The sequence below is a fragment of the Mixophyes fleayi genome, unplaced genomic scaffold, assembly GCF_038048845.1.
Source record: "Mixophyes fleayi isolate aMixFle1 unplaced genomic scaffold, aMixFle1.hap1 Scaffold_4091, whole genome shotgun sequence".
NCBI classification, from domain to species: domain Eukaryota; kingdom Metazoa; phylum Chordata; class Amphibia; order Anura; family Limnodynastidae; genus Mixophyes; species Mixophyes fleayi.
The window spans coordinates 1-12886 of NW_027448075.1; the positions used below are offsets into that span (position 1 = coordinate 1).

The following is a 12886-nucleotide window of genomic DNA, read 5'->3' on the forward strand; positions in this document are numbered from 1 at the left end:
ACCCACGATTTTAAAACGCTGAAAAAATCGGACCTTGATACAGTTACCCCCTAGAAACACTTCATATTTGCAGGGATGTCTAACGAGCTCACAGTAGGCGTGCACTTGTATGTGCACTGCGCAGGCCACTGAGGCACAGTTGTGCAACGCATTTTGCATTGTGCATCTAGTGTACTTTTTAAATAAGTTCTCTTGATGATGTATCTTTATGTGTCTTGAAAGCACAAATGCACAAAAGCACAAATGCTCTTAATTTTGAAAGCTTTAACCAATCAATTGTATAGCACGACCATATGAAAAAAAAGACAAGAAACAAAATGACCCAATATCAAGTATTTATGTATTTATGTAATCACATCTGTATGCATAAGCAATACACTTGTTAGGTTATAACTATCCTGAAACATGGCACACTTATGTTTGCTATGGCCAGCAATCTGTACGAGAAACCTGTACATCATCATCAACATTTATTTATATAGCGCCAGTAAATTCCGTAGGGCTTTACAATTGGGAACAAACGTTAATAAGACAATACTGGGTAATACATACAGACAGAGAGGTAAGAGAATCCTGCTCTCAAGCTTACAATCTATGGGACAGTGGGAGTTTGAAACACAAGGGCATGTGCTACATCATATTGCACAATGGACCAGCTAGCAACCACAGCAACCATTTAGGTGTACCCATGAGTGCAAAAAATCTCTGCCAAGTTACATTTGGATTAAGCTAAATCAAATTTACACAACTCATGAAATCGTCGGTGGGTTATGTGAGGTCCTCTTCCTTTTGGCTGCTATTCTGTTACGCATTCCTTAACACATTTCTATATGGAGTGATGTTATGTGAATGGTAGAAGCCGCATTGTAGGAACTGGATTATTGAATTGAAAGGGACAGAGAGACAGAAATATTGGACAATCACCATCAGTGATTTCCATTCCTGCCTCCATGTAACTGCACATTATTTGCCCAGGGACAACCCTTATGTGTTGTGTTATTGGTAAAGATGTTTTAAATGTTACGTAAGAGATCCTGAAAACATGCTGCACTATGGGGAGAGGAGAACAGTGGAATTATGGAAAGACATGGCTGCTGTTAATAGAGGTTGTTTTTTCTTTATGAAGTCTTCCATACATATTCTGCATATTCAGAGTCCCTACTTCTGAATAATTCAACCAATGGTGAAGCTGTCAGTGAATGTCACTTCAGTAGTTATGTAATGAAATGGTCACCATACAACATTAATATAGTCAGTAAGCTGTGATATCGTAGATCAAACTGAATTTGTTTTTGCTCAGAAATGTCAAATTATACTATAGCCTAATATGTATTCTAAGGATATATCAGGGTGTTGTGTGCATTATCTGTTGTCTATTTTGTAGGTACCCATCAATCGTGTTCTACCAACTAACTGCATGTCAGTGGACATCCATAATTTCACATGTATCCTTAATACAGCAACCATTGCTAAGTTATATTTATTATGCCAAGTGTCAGTTTTATGTTTGCTTTATCTGAGTTTAATGTGGCCACTTGGTAAATGATGGTATTGTTGTGTATTTGTGTGCTTCCATAACAATTTATATCAGATATTGTGGATCCTTACAATGAAATAAGAGAACCAGGTAAGGACATAATATAACCTCAGCGCTCAGATATAAACAATTCTTTAGTAAGAACACTTGTTCAATAATAATGACTTCACAAACAATGGCCCTTTGCAGTCATTGTTTTTGTCTTTAGCTCTGTCAATGTTGGATAACAACTGCACACTATGAATTGCATATCAAACGCTGCATGATTTAAGTGTTGGTAAATATATGAATGACCTTTGCTCTTTGTTTATTATGTATTGAATATACTGTTTATTTTATATAATAGAAAATGAAATGGTAGGTATAACAGAGTTCAAAAACTCAATGTTCTATTCATTGTGTCCCTTTTCAGAAACACACAGCCCTGGCTATAGAATGAACGAGGTTCTCGTAAGGTACAGCCAGCAATTTACTGCACATTGGGAAGGAATTATAGGAAGATTACGTGTGCCCAGGTTTGTTCTCAGTTGAGGATACTGCAATTGGCTATTTAGTGTTGATAAAAGCAAATCAATGTGATCTATTGTCATCTTTTAATTGTTTTTAAGCCACATTTGTATTGATATTTATTCAGTCAATATTTCACAATTCTAGCTGCAATGAGGGTGATATTAAAGAGACCTGGAAGTGTTGATCAAAAACTTTTTCTTTTAAAAGGAAATACAAATTTTCAATAAAGTAAAATTTGACAGGTTACAAGCAATAAATATTCTGTATTAAGGATATATGATATTTACAGCACACATTTACCAGTTTATTGCTATGCTTGTCTCAGTATGTATCTATGTCATTGAAGCTGCCTCTTTTTCTACTTGTTGGGACTTGCAGGACTTTCAGTCCAGCACAAGCCGCATAGACTTGTGCTAGTTTTAAATGGTCATTACACCTAAAATACAAGTTGACTTTTATAGTCGCCTTTATAAATATATACATAAAAAGTTCAGGAGCTGATGATATGAAGATATTTGAGATAAAGCTTCAGTTAGTAAACCTATTAATACCCCATTCATACTGCACCAAAATCCCGGGTTTTTGCCAGGGCGAGCTCAAACGACCTTTAACCCGGGATTTATCGAGGGGTAATTCCCGGGTCGAACCAAAAACCCGGGGTTGCACAGAAAACAAGCTGATTGGCTGTCTGCCTGTCTCTGGAGGATAAATAAATGTTATTTTTTTTTATTTCTTTTATTCAATTTTAAAATATAATAGCAAAGCAGTTTTGCTTCTTTGAGGATCCTTTTAAAACAGTAAAGGTATAAATTGCTATGTCTCTGAATTGCTGATGTTTCTGATTCAGAAGGGCAGAGGGAATAATTGGGCATCAGTTAATTAAATGATGAAATTTAGCTGCTACATTGAGCAAACCAACTAATTATTATGCTTTTTTAATTATGATTTTACTTATAGAAAGTGTCAATGACATCACCATTTTTCAGCCAATGAAAACTGCTCTGGTGATGACTCCCACAAATTGCCAAGGCACAGATTTGTGCAGTATGAATGGGGTGAACCCGGGAAATTCCCGGGTCCGAGGTGCAGTATGAATGGTGTTTCTGAGCTGGGACGCTCCGAGCCCCGGCAAAAACCCAGCTTGAAAAACCCGGGATATTGCCGGGGCGGCAGTATGAAAGCGGTATAAGAGACATTGCAATTATGGAGAAATTTCTGATAACAGAACAGTATCTTGCACTCAACTATATGGTAAATGTAAATACCGGACCTGACGTATTTTGTGTAAAAATTCCGCGTGTTCATGTTGAGTCATATGTATTGCGAATTACATCCAGCTCAAAGTACACCAGGATTTCTAAGTCTGGCCTACAAATGCGTATACGCCACCCAATAGCGCAGAAATGCAGCTTGACAGTGTTAGCGGTAAATGTAAAATAAAAAAAGCTGCATTACCCCATTTGATGTAATATATATATATATATATATATATATATATATATATATATATATATATATATATGTGTATGTAATATACACAGGAGTAAATAGTTCAATGACAGTATTATTGATCCAAAACCAAAACATACATATTTCCATGTGGAATGGAATATCCGTGTGTGCTCTCTTGCTGTACTCCACTTGTACTACACATGCACAGTACAGAAATGTGTATATTTATGCTTCAAACATTGCGGTACTATGTCAACCTAACTAGCCTCTTGCAAAATAATGCTGACAGCACACAAATCAATATCACCCCTCGTATATCCTTTATACCTAAAACTGCCTCTGTAAACATTTCTGTGCATAATAATATTATAGTTAGTGAGTTGTGATGTCTACAATATAAAGTTCCTTTGTATGTTAACCCCACTGCTGGTTCCTGGAGTTACTGGTTCTATTTCTGATACCGTTTGCTACATTAATTACCTTTTCTATCTATTATTGATGGGAGGTAAATGGATAACCATATAACAGATTCAGTTATACACAGGTCAATCCCCATGCTGTTCCCCAGCTTTTTCCAATTCCCTACAGCATTGAGAAGTAATTCACAATTAATCAGACGTGCTGAAGTTATATAATGACCAATAAGATGATCATTTATATGTGTGCCTAGACAATCTGCCAGTTACCACTATACTGTACATCCCATATAGAGAATGTTAGCACTTCATTGAAAAGTTGGTATTGATAGTGTCACTGTCTATTTTACAGCCATGCAGAATGGGAAAACATGATGACTAACTGCAGCGCATTTATTTTCTATGGGACCGAGAGGCTTTTAGCACATGTACTGTTAGACAAATTTGTTGCTATGGATTTTACAGGTGAGCATGAAATAAAAGTCATAATTACTGCATAAACTGTTGTACAAGTCGGAAAGTACCCAGAGTAATGAACAACAACTAACTCAGTAGTAACTTTTTGATGATAGCTACTTTGGCGTAAATAGCAAGATATTTAGAAATTGTGTTTAAAATAGTTTGTGAAAAAAAATGGTACTTAAGGGACCAGAGCAAAGTGATTTGAACAGAAAATAGCACTTCTACTATTATTTTCCTATGTTGTGACAGTAATGTGAGGGCTTTCTTCTTGTTGCTCGTAAATTGTGTTGGCTTTTTAGTAATGAGCTAAATGACACTAGTCAGGTACACATAGAGGAGGCAGCCATGGCTGAGCCAGTGTTCATGGGAATTCTGCTATCTATTCATTAGGAGCAATTGGTACTAAAAAATGGGCAGCTCAACGTGAAAGGTTCATTGGTGATTCAAAGGCAAATGTATTGTATTTCTTCATTCTTTACCTTTGCATTGGGAAGCTGTTTGTTACATAGAGCTGCATTTAGCGTTTGATGCATTTTGCGCATCGAATGTAAGCCAAAAAACTCTGTTGCAAAAATGATCTATGTCAGGTGTACAAATGTGTTTAGATATATGCAAAAGTTACATTGCCCTATTCATATACAATATAATGAAATGTATAAAGGTGTCATATACACAAGAGAGAATAGTGTCTTTACAGTATTAGCAATAAATGCAAAAGTCGCATCTTCCATATAAAATATTATTAGGGACAAACACCCCCTTACACTTTATAATTAATATGAGAATCTTCTTTTCTGCGGTAACCCAAATGGAAATAACAAATTATAAACACAACCAGAACGGCCGGGTAGTGTCCTCTGCCTGCCTCTGCGTAGCTAGAACAACTTGTAGTCAGAGCAGTGGAATGTTAGCAACACATAATATTTCAGTTTAGCCAAAATTAAGGTAGAAGGTACTAGGCAACATTGAGCCAATCTGAGCATCTAAACATTTGCAGCATAGAGTAGTGAAGTGTGACTCCTGTCAAACTGGTGCAGAACGATTGTGGGGTCAAATGTACCTATATGATAAAGCTCATACATACTTGTATTACTTTGTCAGTGTACAGATAAAGCTCCCTTGGCAAATTGTCTGTTCTGGCAATTACCTAAATGACGACAATGCAATGGAGCGTGTGCACTTGTCCTGCTCACTCCCATAACTGTGAGAGTGCGGTGCCAGTATAGGCACACAGCACGCTCAGTACCAGCTGCCCAGTTTCTAGGTGTCACAGAGAATTCATACTCCATCTGCATCTCGGTTAAATAACCGACAATTTACAAATTCACCTTATTGCCTTTGTGAATAACTCTCCAATCAGCTATACTTACATATTTGAGTGCTTATTATTTATCATTAGTATCATCCTTGTTTCCTCTAGTGCAGGAGTCGCTAACCAGTCAGACATGAAGAGCCCAAAAATATCTATAAATATCACAAAACCAACTTTGCTTTTTATGTGTGTATATACCTATAAACAGTATAAACACACACATATATATACAATACACACACACATTGAGAATGTAACATCATTTACAATTTTTTGGTAAGTGAAAAAGAAAATATTCAACAATCCTAAAATGTTCACAATAATCACCAAATCAGTACAACGATCTATTATCTCGCTGCTGAGGAGGGTTCAAAGTGCTACATATAGTCTCTTCACAGCACTTCACAATTGCTGTGGAGGAAACTGTTGAAGTGGGTATAAAAAAAAGTCATAAATGGTCATCACATCACTCCACATGCTATCAAACCTAACAAAATGTCCCTTGCATGCCCATCAGACCTCCCCACATGCCTCTTACATCCAAATGTGACCATCCCATGACCTCAAACCTCCCCACATCAGAACACTTCACATGCCCATCAGACCTCCCCACACGCCAACAAACTTCTCCACATGCCTGTTGCACACATCAGACCTCCCCACATGTGATCAGACCTCTCTCTATACATGCTCATTTGACCACACCAGATGCCATCAGATCTCCACACATGCCACCAGATCTCACCACATGCCCCTTAAATGCCATCAAATTTACCCACATGCCCATTACATCCACATGAGACCTGGCCACATGCCATCAGATATCACAATATGCTCCTTACATGCCCATCAGCATCACCGCCTAGCCTCAGACCTCCCCACATGCCCCTTAAATGATATCAGACCTCCTCACATGCCCCTTACATCCACATCTGACCTCGCCACATGCCAGCAGTCCTCCACACATTTCATCAGATCTCTCCTAATGCTATCAGATCTCTTTACATGCCAATCAGTCTCTTTGTATGCCCCTTACATGTCACAACTGCCACACTTAGCCGCTATGTATGGGCAGGGAGTGTGAAAAGTGTTTTTTAAGCAGATATGTCATTGAAAATGTACTTACTTAACAATAAACATAGCTTAAGACAATATACATTGTACTCCATCATTTGTTTGTATTTCTGAAAACTGCATATTCTTTACTCGAATCAGTTAGATTCCCAGGACAAAGGTAAAAACCAGTGAATGCAAATGTAGTTAAGCAAAATGATATATTATGTGCTCACAAGGAATATCTGACTAATTCTATTATAAAGAGAACTCTCAGTGTACAGTCCGTGTTTCTGTGTTTAGAATAGAGTATAAAAATAGGACATAGAGGTGTATGTGTCATTATGGGTCAGTTTCAAATTCCAGAAGTGGACTACTGCTGCACGATCTTAAAAAGATAGGCAGGAATCTATTATTGCTCACATGTTTCGATCAGGGTCTCTTCAAGCACCACCATCCATGGAGCAGTAGCCTCCTTACCCACAACAAGACCCTCCTAACCTCCCCAAGCACTCCGGTCGCTGGCCGCTCCTCAATAATTGAATACTTGTTACCTGTCACACTTAGCCGCTGGAGCCCGCACAGAGAAAGAAGGAGAGGAAGCTACACCCTCCTCCTCCTTACCTGATTAGATAATCGGTGACACTGTGATATCCCTGCATTGTGTAGAGGAAGTCACATGACGTGCTCCCAGTCAGACGAGTAGCTGACTCTGTTCCAATATGGCCCTGCCTGCGCCCAGAGCTGCCCTCATGCTCCCGGCCAGAAGCCACTTTTGAATGCCCAAAGAGATGCATGTGGCTTGAGAGCAGCCGGTTGGCCACCACTGCTGTAGTGACATACAGTAAGTAGACAAAGCAAATATACATTAATAACAACATGATGAGACAAATAACTTGAGATACATGGCAAGAGCTTACTATATAAATTATTGTCCATTGTGTCTTGAAAAGAAAAGCTGACTATAATATTTAGGATGAATGGAAGTGCTGTGATTTAGGATGAATGATGATTCTTACTGAGATGACCTTCACTTAATAACAAGATAGGATCCATTAGCCTCTACTGGTCATCAGGGCAGATGGTGACAGGTTTCTCAAATGGATAAATTATTGCTGAGTAGCAATATCCTATTATGTATGATCTTTTTATGGAGCTTCAGGAGTGTATCTGCACACAGTTTCTGGCTCAGACACAATTTCACATATTTGAAATAACATATTTTACTTTCAGGCTCACCAAGTAAAGCTGGCAATATCACTTCTTTTTATGTACGAGTCTGCAGGAATTTAGCAAATCCAAAATCAATAGGTTTTACCACATTAATAGCTAATGTGACACAGGCACCCTTCTGGTGATGCATACACAAACAACTTCTCGCTATGTACTTTCATTTCATTTATATTTTCAGGATGGCAAAGTCAATGATAACACAATGTTCCAAACACTTTCTTGTGACTCTAGTGCTAAACTAACAGAAATCAGCTCCCTTGACACTATCCAACTTATTTGGCATCGGTCAACCACATAATGAACAACTCAGGTGTTTATACTTTGCACTCTACCCACAGCCCTAACTTGATGGACAGGTGACACACCCATCTGGCCTTTATCGAGGAGTTCTCCTCACGCGTTCTTCTTAATGAGTCTCAGTGCAGATACACCCAGTCAACTGCTGTTAACTGTGGAAGAGGATGCCTCTGAACCACTTCAAAATATATACAATGAATCACACTCTTTACTATTATTTTGAGGCACATATGTCCTCCACCTGTATCTCTTTAACCTAGGCGCACTACTGTACAAATATGTAACTCTGTTTGCAGCCTTACCCTGCAGACTGTCAGCTAAATACCTAACTCCTCTCTTAGAGGCCTCTGGCAAACCACTCCCTTTGTCACACTAACTATACTATTATACCAGTGATGGGCAACAGACGGTCCTGTTGCCACATGCGGCACTCTGAACCTTCATCTGCGACTCCCCCCTTCCTGCTTTATTTTCAGATTTGTTTGTTATAGCTTGTAACACTTGTTTAAAATGCCTGCTGATATTTTATTATAGACAGGTGTCTCTTTTTTCGAGATGTGCAGTTCTTTTGATGTTTAGAGGGCCACACCATTAGGCCCCCGCAGGGCCGGATTAAGGGAATGGCGGCCCCTGGGCTAAGGGGGCCTCCATTCCCCCGTGAGGGCCCCCCCCCGGTGGCCGGAGCTGCACGCCCCCCCCTCCACAGTGGTCGGGGCTGCCCGCGCCCCGCCGGCACTTACCTCCTTCTCCGGCGCGCTGTACTCTGTTTACTGAGGAGATCTTGTGAGAGTGACACTCACGAGATCTGCTCAGTAAGGAGACTACAGCGCGCCGGAGAAGGACTGCAGTGAAAGTGCTCAGCAGCACTGATCGCGCCGGAGGCGCCCCCGCCCCCGACCGATCAATACTGCTGCTGAGCACTTTCAAGGTCCATCTGGATGCCATAGGCCCCTGGGCTGTAGCCCAGTTAGCCCTATGGGTAATCCGGCCCTGGGCCTCAGAAGTATATCAGGTTTCCCATCACTTATCCTTCTAGCTATTAGAAAATGCACTAGAGCAACTATCAGTATAAGGTAATTGGGAATATAAGTTAAAGGACAACTGTCGCTAGTTTGGGAAAATAATAGTAGCTTTATTACAGCAAAATAATATTTTTAATTTGGTCATTGTTTAATATCTCAAAAAGAAGGAAAATAATGATCAAACATTGCAGTAAACGCCTATACTCACAGCATAACTCGCTCAAGAATTACAATGAGATAGTTTGCATCTGTTAAATGATAATGCCATACACACATATCCTACTGTCAATGTAAAGAAAAGTTATAAACAATGTAATCATCAGGTGAAGCGGGGAAAGAATATATATATATATATATATATAATATATGTTTAGATTTGGTAAATGCCTGGGGTATAGCTGGAGAAGAGATGGATGGGCTCCATTTACAAGGCCCAGTCTGGGTCTTCTGTTCTGCTGTCAGACTGATTAATGCTGGCACCTGTTAGCTGTGTTTAAAAGGCTGCTAGGCAGTGGAGTCAGTCTCTCACTACCTGAGGCAAGGGACTGCAGAGTCTGTGTGAGAAGAAGCGTTTATTATGAAGTTTCTTTTATTATTTTGCTTAATAAAACTGGCTGAGGCTAGTTGAACCCAAAACCTTGGACTTGAGTGATCTCTTGGCTGCTACACACTGCCATCTACCCCAGGGGATGACAGGATTACAGCTGTTCCCCTACCCTAGCCTGTCTCTCTCTCTCCCTCCCTGTGTGTGTGTGTGTGTGTGTGTGTGTGTGTGTGTGTCTCTCTCTCTCTCTCTCTCTCTCTCTCTCTCTCTCTCTCTCTCTCTCTCTCTCTCCTATTCATATCTATATGTATAATAATTTTTTTTCAAGTACATGAAAATTTCAGATTGAAGTGTACAGACAATCTAAATTTGCTGTAAAGCAGATTGTATGTGGATTATGTATTTCAGAATGCCAGCTGATGATTCTTCTAGATCAGGTGCGGACAAGTCGTAGTTTTTCAAGACAATCAACGATTGATGTACAAAAAAGGTAAAAATAATGAAAAATTATCTTTCTTGCCATTGGGGGACACTGTGACCATGAGGTATAGCAGGTTTTACATGTTTTTATATTTTCATGGCTATTTCTTTCAGTGTTTTTTTTTTTTTTTTTTTACTTCTCCTTTTACTCACCGAATCATCTGTTTCTCTGAGTCCATTGGGGGACACTGTGCTCTGTTTGATTCTATGTATTTCACTCATGTTTTTCTGTTGTTATGCCGAGTTAGTCCCTCCTTTTCTGTTGGGCATTGATATAAAACTGGCGTTGGCCCTAGCTGGAAGGGGCTATATAGGGAGGTTTGACACTTGAATAGTATTAGCTATTGAAGTGCCCTAGCGCCACGTCCACCTGCTATATTCCATGGTCAGCGTCCCCCTTTGGACTCAGAGAAATGGACTATACGGTAAGTGAAAAAATCCTATTTTGCTGTTGTTGTAGTGTAAGCTGTTAGAATGTAACATTGTAGAGAATACTGTGCATTTTTTGTTTTGTCTTTATATATTTGTTGTGGTAGACAGGGGAGGTCATTTATGAAGCTCACCAGAGGTGCACAGCAAACTTCCTTGATTTTACACCTGTGCCGCTCTTTGGTACGCCCAGCGTGCCTCCAGGTCTGGAGAGACGGAAGTCCTTACGAGGTGTACTGTGGAAAAGTGTAAACATCACATCAATATCCAACCTCTTACCCCTTCAGTACCTCCCCTTTCAGATGCTTAAACCTTTTACTGTTTTACTTTTGTGTGTGTGTAGCTCTTTGTTACATTGCGTGGAGGTTGCCCAGAAATCCACCTAAGGACTGTAGTGTTAATGGGACCAGTTTGGCAGAGAAATTCTTTTGCGGGCGCACTTGCTACCTATAATATACAGTCATAATGTAAACTGCTCTGTCTAAAATGAATAGTCCCTCCAAATCCCAAACCAGCTCGACAGCATAGACTGGTTTCCATTAAAACGGAGACCACTAGTAGAGTGGCAGTCAGAGGGTGCTGGTGGGTCTTTTTTTATTCCCATTTGGACTACAAAATAGCAAAAAAGAAGTCCTTTGTGACGCTCCCCCTCTCGTCACCGGCCTTTCTTACTCCCCTGTTAGTGGCTGATCCAGACATGTGAAAGGAATATAGTCATAAAGAGATGTCTGATAAGAAAACAAAGTAATTCTGCTTGCAGTAGAGGAGGAAAGGGATACAATGCAGTGGGATGATAAAGCTTTCATCTCTGAAAACAATGAGAATAATGGATGTGCTAAATAACGTACAGAAAGCCTTGTACAAATGTACAAAATATATGCATTTTTGGTAAATCATATGGTAAAGTTTTAAAATATGGGGATAGTCTATATATAACCTGGAAGATTAGAGTGATAATAAACTCTCCCTTGGCCGTTGTTTATAAGGAACAGTTTTCCACTCCAACCACACTTTTTATAGCATAGTGATTGGCTAAAACACGCCATAACAAAACAATAAGCAAAGAGGGCAATGCTCACAATTAAGCACGTCAAGGGACATTTTCTATGTAAGTGAGTGAAAATTGCAGCAGTCTGGACATTACTAAAATATATTGTAGTTTTATAATAATTTCAGTCTTCTCTAAGATGAGATAGTAAGACGGTAATGATGATAAGGGGAGGTAAAGATTTACTAGATCTCTGTCCTGTAAACGATCCCAAATGTTTCTTTCATTTTCAATTCATTTCTGTTTTTAATTATTGTTAAATACAACCGGAAGTATTTCTAACTCCTAAAATCATTTTTTGTGGTTATCTTGGAAAGGGAATCTTGCTTGTTATTGGAAAGACCAGTGGAAACAGCCCTCCTGCTAAGTGTGACAGGTGTCTGCTCTGTAATGCTGAATCAGTGGCACACAACCTTACAGCAGAATGCAGACAGACTGGACTTCCTTTCAGAATGTAAGTGGCTGCAGTAAGCTCAGTCTCCCTATCACTGTATAACTAATCACTTATAATGTTGGATGGTTGTTTCTCTAGATACAACTGAAATACGTTTATTTGCAATTCTGGCAGGGTTGCAGAAAATGAAACAAATTACTGTATGTTTCGGCAAGGCTAGATTAAGGGCCACATGGGCCTGGGGCTGAAAATTATAAAGGCCCTGCTGTGAAAAGTGCCGTCCCACTGTAGGTGTGGCCAGTGTTGTGTGGGTGTGGCCAGATGTGTGTGGGCGTGACCAACACCATGGAGGGCATAGTGGCCTAGTGGTTAGCACTTCTGCCTCACAGCACTGGGGTCATGAGTTCGATTCCCGACCATGGCCTTATCTGTGTGGAGTTTGTATGTTCTCCCTGTATTTGCGTGGGTTTCCTTCGGGTGCTCCGGTTTCCTCCCACACTCCAAAAACATACTGGTAGGTTAATTGGCTGCAATCAAAAATTGACCCTAATCTCTCCCTCTCTGTCTGTCTGTGTATGTGTCTATAGTAGGAAATTTAGACTGTAAGCTCCAATGGGGCAGGGACTGTTGTGAGTAAGTTCTCTGTACAGCGCTGTGGAATTAGTGGCGCTATATAAATAAATGACGATGATAGCTT

General features: G+C 39.8%; 1 protein-coding gene across 1 annotated transcript; it reads left to right on the forward strand.

Annotated features, from left to right (window-relative positions):
- Positions 1–1384: 1384 nt before the first annotated feature.
- Positions 1385–12249, forward strand: LOC142134177 (cilia- and flagella-associated protein 46-like; the record flags this gene model as incomplete). The annotated part of the gene is made up of 6 exons (XM_075194509.1): positions 1385–1445; positions 1592–1627; positions 1950–2052; positions 4268–4380; positions 10247–10328; positions 12113–12249. Coding segments are annotated over 6 exons (532 nt in total), but the record flags the coding sequence as incomplete, so codon positions are not given.
- Positions 12250–12886: the final 637 nt, after the last annotated feature.